The sequence below is a fragment of the Xenopus laevis genome, chromosome 9_10L (assembly GCF_017654675.1).
Source record: "Xenopus laevis strain J_2021 chromosome 9_10L, Xenopus_laevis_v10.1, whole genome shotgun sequence".
Classification (NCBI taxonomy): domain Eukaryota; kingdom Metazoa; phylum Chordata; class Amphibia; order Anura; family Pipidae; genus Xenopus; species Xenopus laevis.
The window spans coordinates 72,463,055-72,488,655 of NC_054387.1; the positions used below are offsets into that span (position 1 = coordinate 72,463,055).

A 25,601-nucleotide genomic window follows, 5' to 3' on the forward strand; every position below is an offset into this window, starting at 1 on the left:
AGTCTATTCATACAAAACTGTTTTTCTTGTCATTTACAGCAGTGGTAGCTGTTTAAACAACCCAGTGTCATGTTAAATGAACAACACGATTTGGCAGCATTAATATACATATTCTCAGAGTCATATTTTGAGTATATTAATGTAAGATTGCTGAATGGTTACAGTATCTTCCAATGTTGTAGCAACAATTAATGGTCTGTGATATCTTAAGATCTTCATATAAATTCATTATGCACAAAAGCCGTGAACATACACACACCAAAAAAAAATACTGTGTTTGGTGCAGGGAAGAACAATGAAAATGGTAAAGGCTTCTCTGCAGAAGCTACCTGTGCTGGCTTTAAGGAAGAGAAACATTGCTCAAGGCCCCAAAGTGTCTCAAAACATTGCAATTGCCTGATAAGCGCTTGTACCAGGGGATATTCAGTAGTTGCCTGAAAAACAACTAAGAATACTTTTTGGGGTGGTTCTCTACTGTGGGTGACTAGTCTCCCCAAATGCAGGCAGGAACGAAAGTAGATTAGTCACCCCCAGTAGAGAAGAATTTTCTCTGGGCAACTAATCTCCCCATCTTCCACCACACCTAAAGGGCCCCTAAAGCCCTGTGTGCCATTACCCTGATGGCACTGACAAGAGATAAGTAGAAAAGTTTTGTACCCTTGAAACCACACTGAAATATAAAGTACACTGTATTTGGAAACCTGTCTGCCCAACATCTAATTTTCAAAAATAAGGTATACATATGAAGCTGATTCTTCTAGGAAGGCTTTACACTCTATGTTGAAATGTTTTCTTTCATACAGAAAAAATAGCATCATTTAGGCTGATGTTGGGAGACAGAACTGCCTTGCAACTGGTGTTTCAATTCATCTCATATTATTCATCCGGATTGACGTCAGGGCGCTGTATAGGTCAATCAAGTTCTTTCACTCTCCTGCTAACAGCTAACCAAACCATTAAGGGACCTTACTTTGTGATCAGGGTTATTATCTGCTAAAACAAGAAAGGGGCTTCCCAAACTGTTGATACAAAGTAGAAAGCACAGTATTATCATGAATATCATTATATAATACAGCGGCACTTGTATACAGTAAATATGGTGGTGATAGTTAGAGGTGTGTCCACATACTTATGACCATATAGTGTGTGTTGAGGATCCACATAAACCACATTAAACAGGAAATGTAAGAAGGTCAAACAAACATTAAACATGGAGTTCCCATATTAGTCCATTCATTGCTTTGTGTCTCCAGCTCTTGTGAGTATCATGTTGCCCACAAACTGCTGTCGGTGGATTAATAGTCTAGGGAATAATACTTTGTAATTCAGGACTTCTCAGCAAAGAAACAATGACCATGGTCAATATCTACCGGATAGTCCTGAAGACAATAGAGAGTTGAATATACACTCTGAGGAGACATAGGAACATTAAGACATCTCCAAGTATCTTCTGCTGAACTATATACCTCCAGTAATTGTATGGAAGACAAAATAACCCATTCTTCTCTCCAGACACCCTTTAAACTCACAATTTCAGATGATACTTTAGATTAAATTAGTCATCTGGGGAATTAATTACTTGACTGGGTGAATGTTTTATTTACTCATTAAAAAGTCATTTGTTTTCACTATACTCTGCTAACTTCCCTTGAGGTAGCTGCCTGATAATATCATCCAGTCTGTCCCTCAATGTACTTATCTTATTATTTTGCATTGTGCTGGGGAGCCAGGCTTTTGATTTGAGCTTTCTACACCACAAAAAAACTGGATTCAGTAACTGAATAATATTTTTTAAAGACAGTCATCAAATACTATCCTATACAGACAAAAACACAAGTGAGGGCCAGTCAAGACACTACAATGCACAGAACATTGCTAGTCTTGATTGAGCTAATGGGCTGTGTATGACTGGGCCAAAAACTATGATCAACTCTTTCAGGTTACAGGTTCAATGATTGTGTCCTATGGTATAAGTGATAGACAACCTCCCACCTATGTTGTTTTAAGGTATTTTGACTGCGTTCTTCAGTCCTGAATAACCAACTCCAGCAAATCCAGCCCAGTCAGTTACCAACTGCATAACTGCATAAGGTCACATTCCAAGCTTTCCCATCAATATCTGATGAGCCATTATTATCTTGGCCCCATACATGGGCTAAATTAAGAGTTGTCAAGTTACCAGTAAATATTGTCCTTTGATATTAATAAAGTTCATTTGGACTTTATTTTACTCTATCCTCATTGTTCACTAATTCTATGCTGTTAAAAGGTGTAAAATCATTTAAGGTGTAAATAAATTAAGATACATTAAAATACTCTTTCCTCTCTCTGTGTTTACTTCTTTTTGTGGCTCTTACATTATTATTAAAGTAAATTATGTTCTCATCCAACTAAACCTCCCCTGTTTAAGCTAATAGCCTGGCTTGCCCTTGCATGCTCTGTGCATGGCTATAGTGTACTTGAAATGTCACTAGTGCAGTTTTTCCATTACACATTGATTTAACGCTCAGATCAACTTAAGGTAAACTTGCACAAAGTGTTCTTTGGAGAGCTATTAACTTTGCTTATATTTCCAGTCCTCTGTATTAAAGCTCTTAGCACAATAGTGCTGACAGAACTAGCATTTATTTCCTTAAGCAGAAAATTTCACAAATCAAAAGCTTTTCAGCAGTGCACATGCCCCATCACCCTGGATTGACTTAATGCAGAAATTTTCATATTTTTTTGTGTGTGTAAACCACCTTCCCTGCCTTTATTCAGGACTCTCTTAGGTCATTGCATGATTGAAGATATGACAAAACATGGCCATAACCGTCACCCTACTAAAGACTGATATCCAATACGGTATACAAGCACTTATCCCTAAATCTCACTGTGACTGGGCCTGCTTTCAACTCCTCTGGGGCCTCCTAAGGGGCCTAGTCCCATGGTTTGGTGAATTCTGCTGTTCTGGGTGGTGGATGGAACAACTTACAGCTCTTAAATATCTTTCAAGTTCAATGAGAAGAGGGGATCAGACTTTGCATCGAGAAATTAGTATACAGATTAACACATTTTTTATAATTGCTGATTTCCTCAGGAATGGTAGTACAAGATATAGTGTACAATCAGTAGAGTTCGAATGCAGGACAATTCCACAGCAGTATTCTTAACTGCAAAAACTTTTATTGGGAATGCACAACACACATGTTTGTGGACTTCTACTGTGTTGTGTTCAGGAAGGACAGAGAAGCATTACAACTCTTATATATAATCAATGGGTTCCAACTTTTTTTCCAAGGCCTCACACTCATAGTCCCTTTTTGTGTGCAACCATGTTCCCCTTCTTTTGTCAATCTCCTCTTAGCTCATTGTTTGACTGAAGATATGCCAAAACATGGCCATAAAAGGCACCCTATTATAGATGGGATATCCAAAACAGTAAATAAGCAGTGTCTAAATCTCACTATGACTGAGTCCATTGTCCAGTCTACTAGGGCCTGCCCTGCTAAGGGGCCAATTCCAAGGTTTGATTACTTTTGCTCTACTTTTGCAGCACTACAGCTCTTATATAACTATGTCAATATATCCCAGCCTTTTCTTTGAGAAAGGCATTCGACTCATAGTCAACAGTTAGGCATCACCCATTAAACTAGATTTACCAAATTTACATAGCTACAGTAGGTGGCTGTAAGAACAGCTTTTCTATTGCTTCCGCAGGTAACCACAACAAGACCAAGACGAGCTGTTGATCACATTAAAGTGATTTTCACTATATTACTTAGAGCATTGGATAAATGTGATTTATAAGGTGTATCAAACTTTAGGAAACTCTCCGTCTATTTCTCACCCTTGATATTTCTTCTATAGATTACTAAATAGCATGCCACACAGTTAAATCTTCTTTGTATATCATTCTAAATCCAATGGAAAGATATTGTATCTCTGCCAGGCATATTCTAAAGAATGTGTCAGATAATACCTCTTTTTCTGCAGGGTGAATACTTTCTCCATAATCAATACTTTTCAGTGAACCCATTTTTAAGCGATTTAATGGTTCCCATTTTATTACCTTCCAGCAGCACTATATTAATACTCTAAACGGGGCTACTAAAATCCACTTGAAAATCACAATGATAAAAACCAAGGTAAAGGGACATTATCATTTTTTATTTTTGTAAGTATTGTAAGCTATATGCTTAATTTAACATAGGTATGTATGTGCTTACCTTGGCAGAATAACTCTAGCTGTCTGTACAACTGCTAAGTCACTCTTATCTACAGTCTCCTGCAATATTATTTTAGGTTAGATTTAGACCTGAAGTAGTCCATGACAGTTTATCTAAAGGGAGTGATAAGAATGCTGATTTTCTAATGTCTACAGCCTCTGCGGCATTGCCATTGTACTTATTTTATATGTGCCACTGTCTTTACTTACAATGGTTCTAACTATTCAACTGGCAGCTTGACATTCATCAGAGTAACAAGGGTTGTGTGTGAGAAGTACATCAATATTATATCCTAACCCGGTTTCTTCTTAACTAGAGACAAGTGCCTTTAAGGCACAGTCACATGTGTCGTATATTGATTTCTCTCTAGCTCTGTGTATCTGAACTCTGGCCGATGCTGTACCTGTCAGTAGAGATGAGAGCAGATCCACTTTTCTGTGCCTGCCTACAAAATGCAGCCACAAGTGCCTGTGCCTGTAAGGTTTAACAACAACAACAACAGGGGTTAATGCAGAAAAGGCCCAAATGGTCAGAATGAAGCACAAAGTCCTGCACCTTAATGCGGGATGGGGTGGTACATAGATTTTATGGCTTGACAATGGATGCAAGATGCAGGAGAGCCCTGCATAGCCCTATTTCACCAACAGCAACGTGCATGAATTCAGATAAAGTGCAAAGAGTAAGTTGCAATGAAGTCCCCTCAGGGCTCATTTACAATTGTCAGAGCAGGATGTAAAGGACAAAAAACAGCAGCGAGCTGCATCCACTTTAAGTGTCTATGGGTGCAGGTCACTTCACAGCAGAATAGAATGTAAGAACCTGTGCTTTCCAGATGAATACAGCACTGCCTGTATTTAACTGTACTGTATTCATGAATGGTGGCCTGCCTCCTCAATGATACTCAAGTTCTGGTGGGTGCTTGTGCCCTCCAGCACTACAAACGGCACTTCACTTCAGATTTTTTAAACCAGCACAAGGGCAGAACACACCTATCACTCAATGAACATTTTTTGGGAAAATGAGCACTAAGTGGTGTCACTTTATTGCCCTTTGTAATTTTTTCACTTGCTTTCAGGGCATTCATTAATCTCTTGGTTTTAGCCTCCCTATAAAAATGTATATATTTTATATTTACATTTGGCACCTCCTCTGTGTTTTTTAGCACTATCTGCAATGTGGTAAGAAGGCAAAGCAGCTTTATTTAAAAGCATGCTTTTTTACCTATTCATATTTTTTAAAAAAAGACAAAATGACACATTGTACTAATTACTTCCAGTGAAAGCTGCACGTAAAATTGCCGCTGAAATGTTTTTCTCATTAATATGAAAGTGAATGTTCTTTGCCTTTAATCAGAATTTACACAGATGCTCTGAAACCATTTGTTGCCAAAGGATCTCCCTGATGAATAGATAGAAACAAAGCTTTGCTTCTTAAGAAGCTTGAGAGATAGAGTGCAGATAGAGATGTTTTAGTCATAACATACATAAATCATCCCATTTATTCCAAATGCTTTGTAATATGGAAGTCACATTTCTCTCTGTTTCTTTTTATATGTTATATATATATTATATATATATATATATATATATATATATAATTTTTTTATTTTTGCAGGGGAACATATAGGAGAACATCAATACCTGTACAAAACCAGAAATGTATATTCCCTCCTTTGTTTTAAAATTCTAATTATTTTTTAATCTATACCCAACAATAGCATAATCTTTTGTTACAATAAACAGAAATTATTTGCAACAACGTAAAACAAATCACATATATGGAAATAATAAGACCTTTTCCCACAAATTCTACCAAGAGCCTTGTTGCCTGTACCAAAAAAATTAATTTCTATTACATTTAAGAGACTTTTGGAGACTTTAATGTACATCTGAAACAGGCCTAGGTGTATTATTTAATTAAGCCGTTAAGAAGCAGATAATGCTTTAACTGGTGCCAGGTTTTTAGTGTTTCAGATATTTAATGAAGGAATTCAACTACTGAGACCAGCACTGAGCAGATCAATAAAGCAGCAGCTTATATGGAAGGAATGCAATTTGCGCCGTGGGCCTCTCCATAACCAACAAGCCACAAAATGCATTTAACACCAAATATCATCTGCATTTAATCTCAAAATGAGAAACAATACAATTGTTGCAGTAATTTGAGTGTATTTAATCCATATACCAGTATGGGACCTGTCATCCAGAATGCTGGGGACCTGGGGTTTTCCGGATAATGCATCTTTCCTACCTTAAGTCTACTAGAAAATCATGTTATTATTGCGTAAACAAACGCGATAGGCTGATTTTGCTTTCAATAAGGATAAATAATATCTTTGTAATGATAAAACAGTACCTTGTACTTGTTTTATTATTACAGAGAAAAAGGAAATCATATATAAAATGAACACTGGAGTATAAGTAGTTTCCTATAAGTATCACATTGTATCAACTTCATTCTATTCTCCCAGACTTTTCCTTTTAGATAAAATGGATACTTTTTGAATAATAATAGGTATGTGAATCTACTACTAAAGGGTAAGACGATTTCTATTTTTAAAAAGCACTGAGATATTTTCTTATATCCGATTTAAAGTATAGCTAGCTCTAGGTAGGCTTTGTGAGCAGTACCAGGGTAATTGGTTTTAATTTGGGTTTTAAATAATATTTCTTTACAGATAAACCCGCTCTGAAAAAGAAATAAGAAGCTTCACACTTTGTACCGAATTTTTCCACGATGTTTTTGTACTTGGAGGATATGCTACTACAAGTGGGACATTTTTCACTTCTAATTTGCACAGCTAAGCTGCATATTACCCAGTAGAAATGGTTTGCAACTAATTTCACCTCAATGAGAGGTGGAGATTAAGGTTTATAATCATGGATGTTTTTTGTATGTGTTACACTTGATAAAGAGCTAAGCTCTAAACATCTAGGGGCACATTTACTAAGGGTCGAATATCGAGGGTTAATTAACCCTCGAATTCGACCTTCAAGGTAAAATCCTACGAATACGAATATCGAATTCGTAGGATTTACTGCAAATCCTATGATCATTCGATCGAGGAAAAATCGTTCGATCTAACGATAAAATCCTTCGATCGAACAATTTTCCTTTGATCATAAAACCTTAGAAAACTGATGGGGAAGGGAAGGCTAACATTGTAGCTCGGTAGGTTTAAAGTGGCGAAGTATGTAGTCGAAGTTTTTTTTAAAGAGACAGTACTTCGACTATCGAATGGTCCAGTGGTCGAATAGTCAAACAATTTTTACTTTAAATCGTTCGAATCGAAGTCGTAGTCGAAGGTCGTAGTAGCCTATTCGATGGTCAAAGTACCCAAAAAAACCCTTCGAAATTCGAAGTTTTTTTTACTTCGAATCCTTCACTCGAGCTTAGTAAATGTGCCCCCTAGTGTTTAAATGAACAGCACCATTTTGCCGCAACCCACTGCGTATTATTGAAGTTCATCACCACCACTTTATTTGAATTTTTAAAAATGTTATTATAATGGAGTCTATGGGAGACGGCCTTTCCGTAATTCGGAGCTTTATGGATAATCGGTTTCCAAATAACAGATCCCATACCTGTACTAGAAATAACCTATAGCGGTCAGTAGGTGTTTTTCATCTGATTAGTGCAGTTCATATAAAATCCAAACACCTGACTATATTTTATAAATGAAAGGGTCAGGGTATAAGTTACTTGTGTTTGTGCATAACCATGAGAACGTTTGTTTCTCTAGTGCAGGATTATCTATTAATGGATTGCAGTGAAAGTATATTTTTCTAAGCAGTAGCATGCAAGATGGCAGACCATGGTGCAAAATCTTGAGTAAAGTAGACCCTACTTGATCTGCTCTTTACTTTGTCCCACATGTACATAGGCCGAGAATAATGTTGGGTTGGTTTTCCAATGAACTGCCGTATATTCATATATAATTATAAGTTCTCCAATAGAAAACCCTTGATTGTTAGTGTTCCCCTACCCTCCTTCCTTGCACATGTGTAAAAGTAATGTTGGAGTAATTATGGTCCATATGGCTCCACAGCAGTTCCAGTGTCAACTAAAGGCAGATTTATCAAAGACCTATCCATTCAATCGTCTTAGAAGTTTTGATTGAATCCATCAAATAGTTGATTTGAACCAAATGGATATTTAACATTGTCCAAGCCTCCCAGGGTTTTGATCCATTGGATGCCCAAAATATTGACTGGTCTAAGGTAGTTCATAGGAGGATAACAAGTGGTAACAAGTGCCATGGCACCCACAAGTCTGCTTTTTATGAATCATGCACAAGTGTAGCAACTGAGACAGAGACATGCTGAAGCTACCACCACTTTTGAAAAAACTCATACCTAAGCAATCCAGTGAAGATGCCATTTTGACATGTATCTGAAATTGCAGTGCATTTGTACTTTAGACTATAAGCGATTCAACTGATACCCCCATACGCCCTAAAAAGGATATACAAATGAGACATGTTTTACTGGCTGCTCAAGGTTGAGAGTTCCCTTACATTGGATTTGGGGCTGACACACCAAAGAAGGCGCAAATTGGCACCCAGCAGAAGAGTATTGTGTATGCCATTTAAGTGGGCATTCTATGCCCGTTTTAGCTCCTAATGCCATTCCCATTAATTAAAAATGTTCTTTTTTTGCCTTTCGCTGCCCTTTAATATAAAACAATATGTAAAATTGCCTTTATGAAATGCATGACTTGTAATGACTCGCTTCATAGTAACACAATGAGCTCTGGCACTGAATCTCTAAATGTGTTTAATGTTAATAACTCCCAAATATCCCATGCGGCATACTCTTCTTTATTTAGCTTTAGATTTGGTTTTAATTACATTTAATAAGAGAGTAGGTTAATTACCAGCATAATTTCTTCTACATATCAGAAATAAAAGATTAATGTAGCCTACTCATTATCCACAGTAAAAAAACTCTATACATTTAGCTTATTATCTTATACAAGACTTGTTTTGTGGTGCAGCAGAGAGGGCATGTGCCTTGGGACCCCCAGCATCAGAGTGGGTAGATGAAATACAATGGACATATTATATTGTCTACTAATTGACCAATATGCCAACTGCCTGAGAGCTGGAGTTTTCTATATAATGGATCTTTCTGTAATATGGAGTATTTACCGTTCCCCTATGGCAGGTGGTAAGGGCAGGGCTGCTTTGCACCACCCACTGCTGCACTCATCAGCTCATTGTGGAGTTTAAATTTAGTGCAAAGTGTTCATCACAGCAAGACCACATGAAATAAGTGTTAATGAGTGCAATTTTGTGCCCCTTTATTCTCTAGCACCTGCATCACCTTGTATGTTTAAATAAGTTATTATGGGAAAACATATCACCATACTTTGGAGCTTTATGACACACAGGTGTCCAGATAATAGATGTCATACCTGTATGTAGCAGGGATGTTAACCATGCAGGCCCCCAACTGTTTTCAAACAGCAACATCCAAAAACCTTTTAGAAAGGTACATACATGGTATACATGCCCTTTTGCAACTTACAGATAATGCACCCCTTCAGCCTTTAAATTAATTATGAGCACCCAACAATGCAAGGGAATCCTGGACCAGGCAGTAATTCGAGAGTTGGTGCTTGACTTATGTGTGACCAATAGTGACACTGTTTGAACATAAATACAGGGGATAAAAGTATGCTGCAAGTTGTGCACATTTTATCAAGATGGATTCTAATTTGCATTCATATTGGTACATCATATGCAACTTGTAATGGACACACTCTCTATGCACTTGTAATTTGGGGTTAAACTTAGGGAACTGCATTTTCAGCTAAGAAATTAATGGTGCTGGTGCTAACATGCAATCCCCAGTGGACACAATAAGAGACAGGAGAGAGTGCTTTCAGGACTTCTGTCATTCTGATTTTACAGGACAAATCACCCCATATGATGTTGGACTTATTGTTATGGGATTTACACATCATGGGAGCAAGATGAAAGACTCTGGTCTAGACAGGTCTTTATAGGAACAGGGATGTTTTTTTACTTGGAATCAAAGTATATGCTGTATTCTTAATATTTCCATTATTAAGATTAAAAATTAATATATATATATATATATATATATATATATATATATATATATATATATATATATATATATATATATATATAATCCTCTCCAGAAGAAGCCGCACAACTCAGGACTTATTACAAAGAAATAAATTTATTAAACACACTACTTCTGGAGAGGATCGTATTTAGTATCTTGATGCATGCACCCAGGCAATGAAAGTATATTTATCGTGAGTGCTGGGAGTTTGGGGGAGTATATATATATATATATATATATATATATATATTGGTGTCCATGGAAGCTCAATACTTCTTAGAACGTTTATTTCAGTAGCCAATAAAAATGCCAGGTACATTTTGTTAAAACAATACTCCACATTTGCTGCTATACAATAGCCATCATCCCTCATTAGTGCTCATTCAATGTTCAACACTCCTTCTGCCGAAACTATGGTAAACATTCTCCCAAATAATAAGCTATAATCTCTTCCTCATTCATCCCCCCAGTAGGCTCAACAACAATCTTCTGCTGCTTGATTTTTGTGCAAATATCTTTTCTTTTATAATGCTGAGAAGATGTGCATGCTTTCCTATTCAGGTCCTGCTAGATAGGTTCATAAATATTCTTTTCTTAGAAGCTTATTCAAACCATTGGCTCTCTGGTTTTGTCACTGTCTTTGTGCACATGCCGGAGCATGAGTTTGCCGTGTAAGCCCCGCCGTCTCATAATGGGAATAATGCTTTGAGAACAATAAGCAATTACATAAAGGATACAGGGATATCTTCTTCTATTCATGTTACTGCCTGGACACTTTGTTTAATATAATATGCTCTGATGTTTAGGGAAAGAAGTGACATTCATAATTACAATTCCCTTTGTGCAACAGAAATATGTTTTTGCATGGATTTTTATTTAACGTTGATACTGTGGGTTACTGGGCTTAGCTTAATCACACATAGTAGATTTTAATTAGTTTTGTTCCTCAGCAGAATATAAAATGAAGGCTAGCTGTCATTTTTAACAAGGATGGTCATGGGAGCCATTGGGGGGAGCCACTGTTCTATTTAGAAAGGGCAAATTCTGTTTGCACAATGTAGTTACAGAGAGTCTTTGTATGACCATATCTCCAACAGACTGGAATAATATAAACACTTCTATCATACAGTTCTTCCATGCTACAAATCTTCAAATCACTAAATTCCAAACACAGTTCACCCTTCACAGATTAGATACATTCTCCCAAACACCAAAAAGCATATGAAAACTTCTAGGTGTTTTAGGAGTTAGATGCACAAGACTTGTACAGTATGTAGACATGCACTTAATCACCACATCAAAAGCATTCACTAAATACGCAATGCCTACATATGGCACCTTTGCAACATGTTAATGCATGTCGGTCACTCAACAAGACATACCATACGGACATAAGATATTTTGGGACTGACTCTTTTTGGTCTGTGGGGTATAAAGTAGATTCACAACTATGAAGTTTGGTTACTGAAAAGTCATTCTGGATGATAATTTTTTGGGTCAAAATCGTGGACAATGGGCTTGAATTTATCCCACACAAAATAGCTAAACTCAGTTGAACTTTCAGTAGGAGAGAGGAGAGCACTCTGACGCAGATTAACTTGTGATTAATATTTATTTAAGCTGCTATACACAACATGTTTCGGGCTGTAATCGCCCTTTCTCAAAATAGCTAAACTCAGTGTTGGACTGGGTCTTTTAAGGCCCACCAGAGAACTTGACGCCCTGGCCCATTGTCACAGCAACCAAATATAGATGCCAAATGGTACAGGTTTTATATAGGCCCATATTGGAAATAAGCAACTGCTAATTCTTCTAAGATGGGGACTATAGAGACTGGGCCTACTGAAAGATCCTTGTGTATTCTGGTAGGTCAACCTGTTTTAAACAGTCACCTATACAATAAGGCAACATAAATGCTAATGAGTATAAATGAGGTATAATAAGGATTATGTCCCTGAACAGCTACAGTAGTTTCACATTTTTACTTCTATCCTGTACCCCCATTTGTTGGACTCAGTCTCAAAATATTTGACCATTGAAAAATCCATGCAATGCAATGCCACAAAAACTATGGAAATGCATAAAAAGGATTCCTTAAAAAAACAAATAAAGGAAAAAAATTGCATTGAAAATACCTCCTGTTCTTACCCGTGGGTGTAGGTATTCCATGGTGTAAGGATTGAGGCAGGCACAAGAAAAGATAAATCTCTCATAAGTACAACAGAAAATGGCAGCTAAACAGTAACATCTGTACAAGAAGCATACACTATAAGCATGCTAGCTAATATTAAGTGCATGGCTCCTTATCATACCCCACATTGATCTATTGTAAAAAATATTTATATTTTAAAAAGACAGTATAGGCCTCCAGTAATTTCTGTCTTTACTGTTACTACTTTCTGTGCATGCAACATTCCTTCTCTGCATATAGTATATATGTATACAGATATATTTAATAATTATTAAACTGTGTTTTGATTATTTACATCAAGTATGTCCTGACCTTGTGCCCTCCAGATATGGGTGAACTAAGAATTCCATGATCAAATTCAATAGTCTGGTGGACATAGGACATGTAGAAATGAGTTTCTCACTGTCCTTGCCTCAAGGGCTGAATCTGGCTTTTAGGGGCTGATTTTTTTTCTAATGCTTTGCTGTCATTCATTGACATATATTATGTAAAAACAAATTGCATTTGTGTGTGTGTGGTTTTTTTTACCATGGCTGCATTTATTAGAAAATTGTAAACATAAAAATACTTCACAATATGTGGGATTTTAAAAATGGCAAAAGGAAGAAATATGAATGCGAGAAAAAAAACCTGCAAATTGTGGCAAAGCATGATCCTGAAAATTAAGAGTTATAGAAAATTTCAGTTTAAAAAATAGACAAACTTTTATATTTTTTTTATTCGGAAAAGCCAAATGTTTTTAACCAAAAACTGTTTTGTTCTATTTATTGTTAATTAGACCAAATCCATAGTAGTAATGTTTGTCAGACAAAATTCAACCTTTTCTCACTATCAAGTTTTTTTTTAATACAGAAAAACCTATTGTTTTTAACCAAAAACTGTATATTTGAATGCGTTGAAAAACTCAGACTTTCAAATTATGAAAAAAAATGTAATATAACATTTTTGTAATAAAAAAACGTAATCACAATCTGTAAACTCAATTTTTTTTAAAAAAGAATCTTAATATTAAAAAAACAGCATACATTTTTAAAATACACCTCCAATTGACTTTGTTAAATTTTAGCTGGTGATTTTTTTTTCATTTGAAATTTTGACTGATAAATTTTAGAAATTCAAATTTGGAAAACTAGAAAACATTCAAATTTGCAGGGGTTATTTTGCTGCATTTTTCACAAAGCACAGCAAAAACCTGAATCCTAATTTCAGCTAATCAGCCCCATGATTTTAAAACAGCAAAATCATTAATTGAGTACTACGGCTGGTGCTAAGAAGCAAGTTATATGGTAGCTTACTAGCTTTGCTCTTGTATGAATACAAATATTCAGAGAAGGAAATGTATGTGTATTTAATATGCTATATCATCATACTCACCTGCCTATTTACTGCAAACTACATGGAATATAAACCATTTCTGTAGGACAAAGTAATATATACTACTCTGATACAACATAACACAAGTGTCTATTTTCAGAGGAACCTTTCATCGCCCATGCCATCAGTCTGGCCTATAGTTTCTGTCCAGCACATAAAACATTTAGAATGGCGAGATGGAAAGAGTGGCTGCACTGTCTCACAGAAGCTGCTTTTATGTCATGTACAGAAATCTGCTAGGCATTTAGCAGTAAAGCGTTTAAATCACTGATACGGAAGCTATGAGATTTTGTTGCTTCTTATTCAAACCCTGTGAGATTTCAGTCTTCCATGGGGTAGGGCGTAGAAACAGGGTTGATGCCCTTTAGATTAAAAGATGTCCTGTGCCTGATGACTAGAATATTGCTACTGTATGTATCCATCAGGGATGGAGTCTGGCTTGATGTATGGCATATCAAGCCCCATTTATTATTTGTAACTTCTTTTCAATAACACTACAAGGTTAAAGGAACATAAGAGCCAGCACAACATTAGCACTTTAGATTATACAGTTTTTTTCTCCTCCCCTTTCAAACAGAGATGACAATTTCATAACCAAATCCATAGTAATAATGTCTGTCAGTCTATTTCTATTAATGTGTCTGAAGACATAACATCAGTAATTACTATGAACCACATATGATTATGCTCTATCATTATTATTTATTTATTTTTTAAAAAAACCCACAATAACTGGCCAATCTATAGAGATTTTTGAGTTTCTGTCTTTTACATATATTTCTGTGAAAGAATGCAGCCTTTTCAAATGTATCTTTAATAATAACAGGTATGAAATGTGGCCTTTCACAAGACAATTGGCTTTCCTATCTGCCAAGCAACATGTATGTCTGTCTTTGTCTATTTCTATCAACACTACATGGTCAAAAGTAAGTGGACAGCTTTCCAATTACCCAAATTGCCTATTTCAACTACACCCATTGTTGCCAACACAGGAAATAGTTGGGGAAGGCCTTTTCCACAGAGAATATGTTTGTGAGATGGGAATTGAAAACTTGACTGGCCTCCATAAACTCTGACCTCAACGCAACTGAACTCCTGTTCGATACAATGGAATATCAATGTGAGCCTGATATGACTGCCCAACATCCTTTCCCAACCTGTTGCAAAGGTCCACCATCTAATGGAAAGTCCTCCCATATTAATACACTTGGCTTTGCAATAATACATTGTATAGGCATCTGTTCACATACTTTTGGCCTTATAGTATCTCTCTCTCTCTCTCTCTCTCTCTCTCTCTCTCTCTATTTATCCATATCTAACAATCTGTCATCTAGCTAACTAATCATATTGCTATCTGTCCATCTATCTCTGTTATCAAACACTCTTGGCCACTCCGGTTTGATTGTCACAACCACGTAGACTGTGATGTTCTATGATCTTCATGTAACATATACGTAGAGAATGAAAAACTAAGTGGCATACCATATTCATGTCAATGCCATTGGTGTAACTCCATGCATGCTGAAAATACTCTTCAAGCCTTTGACGTAAAGGATTGGGGATTTGATGGAATCGTATGAATTCTTTCACTCTCAGCATCTGCATGTGGTACCGAGCGGTTCCTGAATATAATCTTTGGATTATTGCAGATACATTTCCAAAAATACTTGCATACATTAATGCTGGATTGGAAAGAATAAAAAATGATAGACCATTAATTAACACAACTAAATGAATAAAAAGGCAACATCAAAAAATATCATTTAATCTTTAAACAGTTAGTCAAGTAAAGGTTATAGAGATTATTTGTAGAACCATGATACCATGTTAGCTGTGGCTAAAACAGGGAAAGGAGAGGGTAATGTAATTTAAAATACTCCAAGTCTAGTAACCCATAGCAACCACTTGGATGTTTTCTTTTAAAAAGCAAACCAATAAATGCCATCTTATGACTGGTCGCTATACGTTACTAAAACACTGCAATTTTTCATTTGTGATTTATGACTATTACTGGCTAAATGAGTTTAACAGTATCGCTTTTTCAGGCACCCAAACTTGCCATATTATCCAAGAGAGACTGATAATATTTTTTATTTTTGATAGTATGTATTGCTTGCACTGGCTGAAATATTTTTTGTAAGCACAAATAGGACAGAATAATATCTATTTGTTGATGCTCTTGTACCCTGAGAATAGAGTGGCAAAGGGTCTGCAAGTTACCTCTATACTCTGGCAGCCTGCTGTCTACAACCAACTGCAGTAGTGAACTGCAGTTCACTTGTTTCCATAACTAGTTGTGCCAGCAGAGTGGTGCTGAAGTTCAAGGAGAGGAACAGAGATGGGACAGCTGGGTCTAGGGGCACGGGAAGTAGAAAATGGGAATTGGCTACATGGCTATGCGATACTAGAACTTAGGGATGCACCCATTACAGGATTTGGTTTGGAATTTAGACAATATCACAGGACTTTTTCCAGAATTTGGATTTGGCTGAATCCTTAATGTTTAGAAGAACCAAATCTAAAACCTTAAAGGAGAACTAACCCCAAGCCCCCTTGCCCCCTTGTCCACTCAACTGCCAACCCCCCTCCAAGCAGGCAGTGAAGGGGGTGGATGAGGGCTATGGGTTTAATTCTCCTTATGTGACTTTAAAGCACTGAACAGCTAAAGCTGACAATGTATGGGGGGATATTGTTTAGAAATAATTAACATAGATTAGAGTTTAGATTTGGTTCATTTGGAAGAAGTGGTATCTGACCTAATCCAAAAATGATGGATTCACTGCATCCCACCTACATCATTCTATATCTGCAGCAAAAATTGTATTTATTAGCACATGCAAATATGCAGATAAGGAATGTTCTATATAAATTATCAGCTATTACTTCATACTAAATAAACCTTACTGAAAATAAACCTTGCTTATAAATAGCATCTATTTCCTTTACCCGTTACTTAAAACACCTTAAGGTCACGTGTCACCAAGTAGCACAAAATGCAGAATATTTTATAACAGTGTACAGTATGCCAATCTCAGGCTGCAGTGTGTTATATAACAGAAAGCTATTCCTAATAATTAGTCGCTGCAAGATACCTTCATTAATAGCAAGACCTTGCTAGAAGCTTAACGAATATAATTAGGAGGTTGTAACGAGATCTCATGGAGAGAAAATGCTAGATCAGCTATTTAAGAATGCATTTATAAAGGTTTAGTAGCATCACAAGAACACAATAAACAGGAAGAGAAGAGGAATATAATCCAATTATAAAATATTGTTATTATTAAAGGGAAAATAAATTATCATAATCAGGACTGGCCACTATAACATGGTTTAAAAGCAAAGTTTTAGATATTCTTGATTTATGGTGACAACTAACCTATAAGGGGCAACCTGTTGTGAGTCTGTTGTTCCAAAACAAAATACATTGGGCCAAATCCAATTCAGTGAGAAAAAGATATTTGAAGGTTTATCAAGTGAAAACTCATGGACTAGATTCAATTTGAGGAGAAAAGACTTTGCTCCAAATTCAGTTCCAGTTTTTTCCCATGGACTTTTCTAAATTGCATCTAAAATTAAATCTCGTCCATGACTTTTCACATGATAAACCTTTAACTCACTGAATTAAATCGGACCCATTACTGGATTTTTGTTGTTTGTACTTACAGCCAATCAACATGACACATATGGAGAAGATCTTCTCTGAGTTGGTGTTTGGGGATACGTTTCCAAACCCAACACTTGTTAAGCTGCTAAATGTAAAGTACAAAGCTGTAACATATTTGTCCTTGATAGAAGGTCCAGAACTGGGATCACTGTAATTGTATGGTTTCTTTATTTGCTCTCCCAGTGCATCCAACCAGCTAATTTTGTGAATTAAATAAGGTCGCTCCACATTGCCAATGGCATACCAAATGCAAGCAAGCCAGTGTGCGATTAGTGCAAATATGCACATTAGAAGCATCAAAACAGCTGCACCATATTCTGAATATCTGTCCAGTTTTCTAGCAACTCTCACCAGTCGTAATAACCTGGCAGTTTTTAAAAGTCCAATAAGTGTTGTGGTCTGTGAAAAGAAAAAGAAAGAGATTCGTTTTTCATCTGCACCACAAAAGCTACCAATGTTCAGCAAACATTCAATAATGGGTTTGATATTTCTTCAACATTATGACATGTTAAGAATAAATTCTGAAATCAGGAGTGGAATAGAGTCCATTTTGTAATATCGTTCATCTTATTTGTGGCCCTATAATGGCTTAACTATGATGATGGATATTAACCAGATATAAATCCCTTATCACAGGTATATCAAATATTATCAGTTTATACACCAGAGATGCCCACCCTAGAGTATCTTGCTGACATTTAATTGCATAACCCGGATCACCCGAGGACATAAACCTATTGCAATTAATACAGGCATCAGCTCAATTCATACTAAGGTGTCTACACAGCTACACATCACTCTAGACCATCCATGGACAAGGGTACTGTACCGAGGAATGACTTGTTGCAATCATTTAATGTGTTGGAGGTGATTCAAACTTTTCAAAAATGTTCTGTGTCATTACCAGTCAAGTTCTATGTTGCTCGTCTTAATTGGTTACCTCTGATATAAAATAGCTGAATGCCTGTACTTATTGTGGAACATCAATGAGAAAATTTAGAAGAGGGCAGTGGTCAACTACAATGTGCTGTTAGTTCCAGTCCCAATTGCCTTACAATCTAATGTCCCAACACTGGGGCTAATTTATAAACACTGGGCAAATCTGCACCTGGGAAATAACCCATGGCAACCGATCCAATGTTTTCTTTTACTGTTCATCCCATAGCTGGCTGAAAAAATCTGGGTTACTGCCCAGGTGAAAAATTTCCCAGTGTTTATAAATGAGCCCCACTATGGTCAATGTAATTAGGAAACAATTAACCCAACTCTATGCGAGAGGAAACCAGATTGCCCCCTCAGAGACATGGAAAGAGCATACAAACGCCTCACAGTGCCCTGTCTAGAATTGATAGTAGGATCCTGACACTATGACCCCTGATCTTGAGGTAACCAGGCAACCCATGACACCAACATGTTCTGTGAAGGACCATGTTTGGATAAAAGATGTACAAATATGTAAAGCATTTCCATCACACTTTTTAGGAAGGATACCACCAAAAGAACCCTTCCAATGGTTGTATTTTAATAAAGCCTTGGGAAGGCTAAACTTCTATAAACCAACATCCATTAATTTACTAAAGCAAACAAGATGGAGGTATTTTACATGAAGTTGACATTGCATTTGTCATGCCTTGTGTTTTGAAGGCATACTATTTGGATTTGGCACTGTATTAATGCTGCCATGTGTTCTGGGATGTATGCAATTGGCACTGTTTGTAGATTGTTTTGTTCTGGGGTGTTATTCATGGAATTGACTCTGGGATAATATGAATGAAACAATGAGATAAATGTCTTTACTCACCAAACACAAAATCTATCCTTCTTTGATGACCCTTTCCATTGTCTATCTATGGGGCAAATTCACTAAGACGCGAAGTGCCGAACGCTAGCGTTAGTTCGCTAGCGTTTGGCATTTTCGCTACTGCGCAAATTCACTAACGAACGCTGGCGTAGTTTCGCTAGTGTTACTTCGCAACTTTACGCCAGGCGAATCTTCGCTAGCGACGAAACTACGCAAATTCACTAACTTGCGCAGTGTACTGAACGCTACCTTTTACGCTAGACTTCCTTCGCCACCTCAGACCTGGCGAAGCGCAATAGAGTAGATAGGGATTGTTTAAAAAAAAGTCAATTTTTTTTCTAAGTCCCAAAAAACGCTGGCGTGTTTTCTACATGATGGGTGATAGGCTGAAAAAGATCGAAAATTTTTTGGGGCTCCCCTTCCTCCCCCCTACATTTCCTGACTCATGGCAACTTACCTAGATAGTGGGCACATGTGTAGGGCAAAATAAAATTTTTATTTGCTGATTTGAAGGTTTTCTAGCCATTTGTAGTGCAGATACATGTTCCTCCATTGAAATTTGAATTTCGCGCCGTATGCAAATTAGCCTTCGCTAGCGCAACTTCGCTTTATATAGCGAAACAACGCTAGTGCAACTCCGCAACCTTACGCTACCCCTGTGCGCAACTTCGGATTTTAGTGAATTTGCGAAGCGCTGGCGAAACTACGCCTGGGGAAGTGCGGCGAAGTGCGACGAAGTTGCGCCTGGCGCAACTTCGCATCTTAGTGAATTTGCCCCTATGTATCTATCTACCATGGCTTTTCTAACATATGGGTTCTAAAATATGTATGAAACCACCCTAGGGTTCCATTGTCCTCTATTTCTAGTTATAAAACTAATAGTTGTGGATCAATGACCAGAGATGCTAAAAGGTTCTTTCCACTCCCTAAGAGACAGCACATCTAGATTTCACTGAACAGGAAGCAAAACAAAAACAAACCCAGGCATCTGTGCTGTCAGAAATGTCTGTAAGAAATAAAAACCTAATCAAGAAAGAATAGAACAAATTTTACTGAACAAACCATAAAAATTAATCTTTGGGGAGTATATTGCTAAATAAGAATATTACATAACAGATGTTTACATATTTATTACATTTCTGCTTTTTAGGGGATTTAATGTGTAAACAACTACGAGGCTGGACAGAGCTGACAAAGCACTGAGTGATATTTTCACTCTCTGAATCTGACAGTACAAAAAAGAGGGGGACCATATTTTGGCATTGGACTAAATGTAACTGCCTGCCTATTTAGTCCAGTCAGCATTTGGATTTTGCTGATGTTGCAGATTGCCTGCACTTTTCAAATATTCTAATATTTTACTGTAGGGACATACTGCAATATGCCTATTCTTATTTTAAGCACAACTGTCAGATCTTAAGCAGAAACTACTAATCACATGATACAGCTTGAGGTTTTACATATGTGGGCAACAACACTTTACCCAAATTTTAATGAACTACATATTACAGATTAAAGCATGCTGGGAGCTATAGTCCAGCATAATGGTGGCTCACTGGATAGCATTTCTGCCTTGTAAGGCTGGGGACCTGAGTTTGGTTCCAGGTTTGGTAATAACTGCAAGGAATTTGTATGTTCTCTTGTCAACTGGGGCATTGGGGGTCCACCAGGGCTGCAACACTAAGGCCCTTCTTGTAGCCCCCAGGGCCAGTCCTCCCAACATACAATTTCCCCCTTCTGTGTGTGATATGTCATGTTGGGTACCACTGATCTTCCTTCTGCATCAAAGGGGGCACCTAGACCAACAGGTTTTTCCATTCTCTCAAGTACCCTGGTTTCCTCTGAGTACTCCAGTTTTCTCCCACACTCCAAAAATTTACAGGTAGGTTAACTGGCTCATGATAAAACAGACCATGTGTGTAAATGTAATATGGACCTTAGATTGTAAGCTCCACTGACCATCGCTGCCCACCCTTTAATTGCTGTCAGAACAAGCCCCGAGCAAGATGATTCCCATACAATAATCTGCAATTTGGCAAGGTACAATGTATGATGCCTGGTACTACAAATTTATAAAGTTTAGTGTTAACAATTCTTTGGATATTGGGTCAACTGGGACTGCAGAAGAAAGAGAAGTAGCAGAAAGTTAAAGTAGGTTACAACTGTCTGAAAACGCTGAGACAAACACTTTAGGCCTCCGCTATCGACTTGCAGATATTCAGCGATAGAAAAGACAATGTACCAATTACTGTACTACATTCCCTTTCATCAATATGTCTCCCATCTCCTTAACTGCAGATAATTAAATAAAAGTCACAGCTACCAAATACTTCCACTTGTACAGCAAATGCAAGACATGGTCAGTGAAATGTCAACAACCCAAAGACAGTAAATGTTCAACACTAACAATCATAATTCATATTCTAGTTTTGCTCTATTTATTAATGGAGAGCAAAGGGTATGCAAAGCAATCAAATGGCTGTTACAGGGATCTTTGTATAGTGCTGAAACCTATAATACAGAAAGTTCAGGAATACAGGAGTGCTAGATATTTAAACTGAGAGAATTTGATACAAAAGTCTGATCAGTTTGGCCCATTCAACTAAATAGATAAATATCTAACAATATCTATATTAATCATTGTCCGAGTCTGCAGGATTGGTTTTCCCAGACCGAATGAGTGGTATCAGATATTAATTCCCATAGAAGGTAATGGGCAATTAATAATTTTTAAAAAATGTTTAATTGATCAGTGGTGATTTACTAGTTTCCTAGTACATTGATCTGAACTAGGCTGGTTCAGAAGTACTTCATTGAATTTGTTCTATTCTTTAACAACTCTAATAAACATTATAGATGGATCAGAATCACAATGACAATGCCCTAATCCCCTAATGGTTAATCATACAGATTCACCAATTGTGAGTCTAGTGGGGGTCAAACACAACAAGCGTCCCCAGCAAACAGATTGACTGTGAGGCTTTTATTATTTTTATTTTTGATCTCTTCACTTTCTTTTCTTGTCCTCTACTATTGATCTTCTATTCTCACCAGCAAACTGCCAAGATATAGAAGCTGAAGATCTGTGGGTTTCAGGCTGGCCACAAAAAATGAAATATTAAGAATAATTAAAATTCTGCTTCAAGTCAGCATCAAGCTAAAAGTTAATTTTAAAGTAAACTGCTCCTTTAAACATTAAAAAACCAATACACTCGGTTTGCTTCATGTGATTAATGCTAGCTCAGTTAAAGTCAATTACATGGCATTGTCTTATTACAGAGGAAAAGCAAATTACATAAGAATAATGAGTAATGTACAGTAATGTGCATTGTGGGGGATGTCATTGTCCATACTGGGAGCCCTAAGGGATAACAGATCCATTCATATTTTTAGTGCTTATCCATATACATAATGGACAGAAAATAAATATCCATACAAAGTATATATCCTTTCCATTCAGTGCTGTCCAGCTTTTTCCATTTAATTGGCCAATTATTCACAATACTATGCATGTCAATTGTCAACATTCGAACTTACTGCGATGAGAGAGCACATTTTTTAGTTTTCAAGTTTTTTCAAATATAAAACTCAGAAATTAGATTTTTGATGAAATCAGCCTCTATATGTTTGGGTCAGACTATGCTAAAATGATTATGTAATTCATGGAGGCCTTGAACCATAAAAATCCCTTGATAGGCCCGGGTTTGTGGAGAGGCCACCAAGGCCCGGGCCTAGGGTGGCAGGATTTTAGGGGGCAGCACGCTGCCCAACCACACCCACATTGGTTCAGAAACACCGGGGATATGCAGGATATACAATCGTTTTTAAAATGTCCCATGCCCCAATCCCCATTGCTCTGGTCCCGATGATGAAGGGGAGGGGGCGACGAACACCAGTGGGCCTAGGGCCGCCCCCTCTGTAAATCCAGCCCTGCTGATCTAAATGGAGAAAGGGGAATTACTTCTGTTTTAATAAACCAGTGTAAAAAGAAAACTATAAAAAACTAAGAAACAAAGCAGCTCCTTGTATTACCTGTATTACCCAGGATTAAAACTCTATCAACAGTCTACACCAAACTTAACCATAAATTAAGTTACACAAAATATTTTAATATATAAACCATGGAGAGTAGACACATCCTCCCAGCAGATGGTACCTAGTTATTGTTGACGGATTTTGTGCCCACTATGGCTTTATTAGAAGTATCTTTAGGTGGTAGATATGAGAATCACAATCAATAGTAAAACACCTAAGTCCAGCCATGACTCCTCCAGTTACATTGAGATTAAACAATCGTTTATCTGAAAGCAGTTGCATTGTCAAGTGCTGTCTATTTGTAAAAGCTCAAAATTAGGTACAATGAGATGAAATGCCTGCCTACTCTTCAATATGACAGCTAATTTATCCAATAATTGGTTCAAGAATATCATTTTAAATGGTAGAATGAATTATTTGCAATGTGCATAGTGTATTTTAGAAATAAAAAATATAAAAATCATGAGAGAATGTCTTTAATTAACGTGTCTGCATTTGCTGTAGAATGGTGGCTGCATTTTGTAGCTCTGTACACTCTAAATCCCATTTTTCTGCATGTAATGAACAGATTAGCTTTAAAGGTGACACATTGGGGCATATTTATCAAAGAGTGAAATTAGAGAACACCACAGTCCACTAGTGTGAAATTCCACCACTCTCCATTAATTTCTATGGGATTTTTAAAAGAGTATTTATCAATGGGTGAAAGTAAGCATTCACCCTTCGATAAATATGACTATGCCAGTTAGTCTGATGTCACTCGAAGCAAATAAGGTTCTGTCTTGCATAAAAAAGGTAATTAACTCAAGGGATGAAAACATAATTATGCCTCTTTATAGATACCTGGTAAGGCTTTATCTGGAGTATGCAGTGCAGTTTTAGACTCCAGTCCTTAAGAGGGATATAAATGAGCTGGAGAGAGTGCAGAGAAGCGCAACTAAATTGGTTAGAGGGACAGAAGACTTAAATTATGAGGGTAGACTGTCACGGTTGTGGTTGTTTTCTCTAGAAAAAAGGCACTTGTGAGGGGACATGATTACACTTTACAAGTACATTAGAGGACATTATAGACAAATAGCAGGGGACCTTTTTACCCATAAAGTGGATCACCGTACCAGAGGCCACCCCTTTAGACTAGAAGAAAAGAACTTTCATTTGAAGCAACGTAGGGGGTTCTTCACAGTCAGGACAGTGAGGTTGTGGAATGCACTGCTGGGTGATGTTGTGATGGCTGATTCAGTTAATGCCTTTAAGAATGGCTTGGATGATTTCTTGGACAGACATAATATCAAAGTCTATTGTGATACTAAACTCTATAGTTAGTATAGATATGGGTATATAATAATGTATGTGAAAGTATGGAGGGGTGTGTGTATGGATGCTGGGTTTTCATTTGAAGCGGTTGAACCTGACGGACTTTGTCTTTTTTCAACCCGATTTAACTATGTAACTATGATATAATTCTCTTTATAGTGAGGTACTAGAAATCACTTTTTCATTATCAAGAACACTGTGACGACCTTCTTATAATCTGCTGCATGTTAGAAAGCTATTAAAATGAGAAAATGAGGATCGCCCACATGCAAGTGATATCAGGCAAGAGCGTGCTGCAGCAGGCCGCATGTACTTAATAATTTAATATACTCAGAGAATTAAACAAAAACAGGATTGAATTACGACTCTATGCAGCGACTGTCTCGGAATGACACAGCATTTCGAAAAGTACATATTATCCCCTAGAACATCATCATATATCAGACATTTTCATATTTAAGTCTAAGGTCTAATATCTTTAATATCTTTTATTAAAATGGGGAGAACATATCTTGAATTCTATTATTTTAAATATTGTTTTTAATTTTAAGGCTTACTTACAAAAGAAGCTGCACTATACAATTGTATAATATATCAACAGAATTAAAATTAGTAAATCTTAAGATTTGAGACTATTATGCTTATCTGTAACTGGTGGATGCCCAGCAAGTAGGCACACTATTTGCTGGGAGGTCATTGTCCTGACTAATGATGTACATTATCATTGTAGGGATTTAATGCTTCCGTCACCTGTATTGGAGAGGGGTGTAGTTCTCACTTGTAATTAACTCTTGTAATAGGTCTCTGTACAAGTGAGGGTCAGTCTTAAGGGGGCATTTATGAGCGGTGTGCAAAGGTGCAGTTTCAAGGACAAGTCTCCATTGCTTTTACCCATAATGCAGCATTTTTTCCATTATGG

At 37.0% G+C, this 25,601-nt stretch overlaps 1 protein-coding gene across 4 annotated transcripts in view; it reads right to left on the reverse strand.

The window, feature by feature from the left end:
- LOC108701346 (potassium voltage-gated channel subfamily H member 7) overlaps positions 1-25,601 on the reverse strand; it is a 180,471-nt gene that overhangs the window by 16,733 nt on the left and 138,137 nt on the right. For all 4 annotated transcript variants that reach the window (XM_018235851.2, XM_018235850.2, XM_041576183.1 and 1 more), the window contains 2 exons: positions 17,532-17,931; positions 15,351-15,550 (listed from right to left, as the gene is read on the reverse strand). In XM_018235851.2, coding sequence (XP_018091340.1) covers positions 15,351-15,550; positions 17,532-17,931 — 600 coding nt within the window. The remainder of the gene's footprint in view (positions 1-15,350; positions 15,551-17,531; positions 17,932-25,601) is intronic.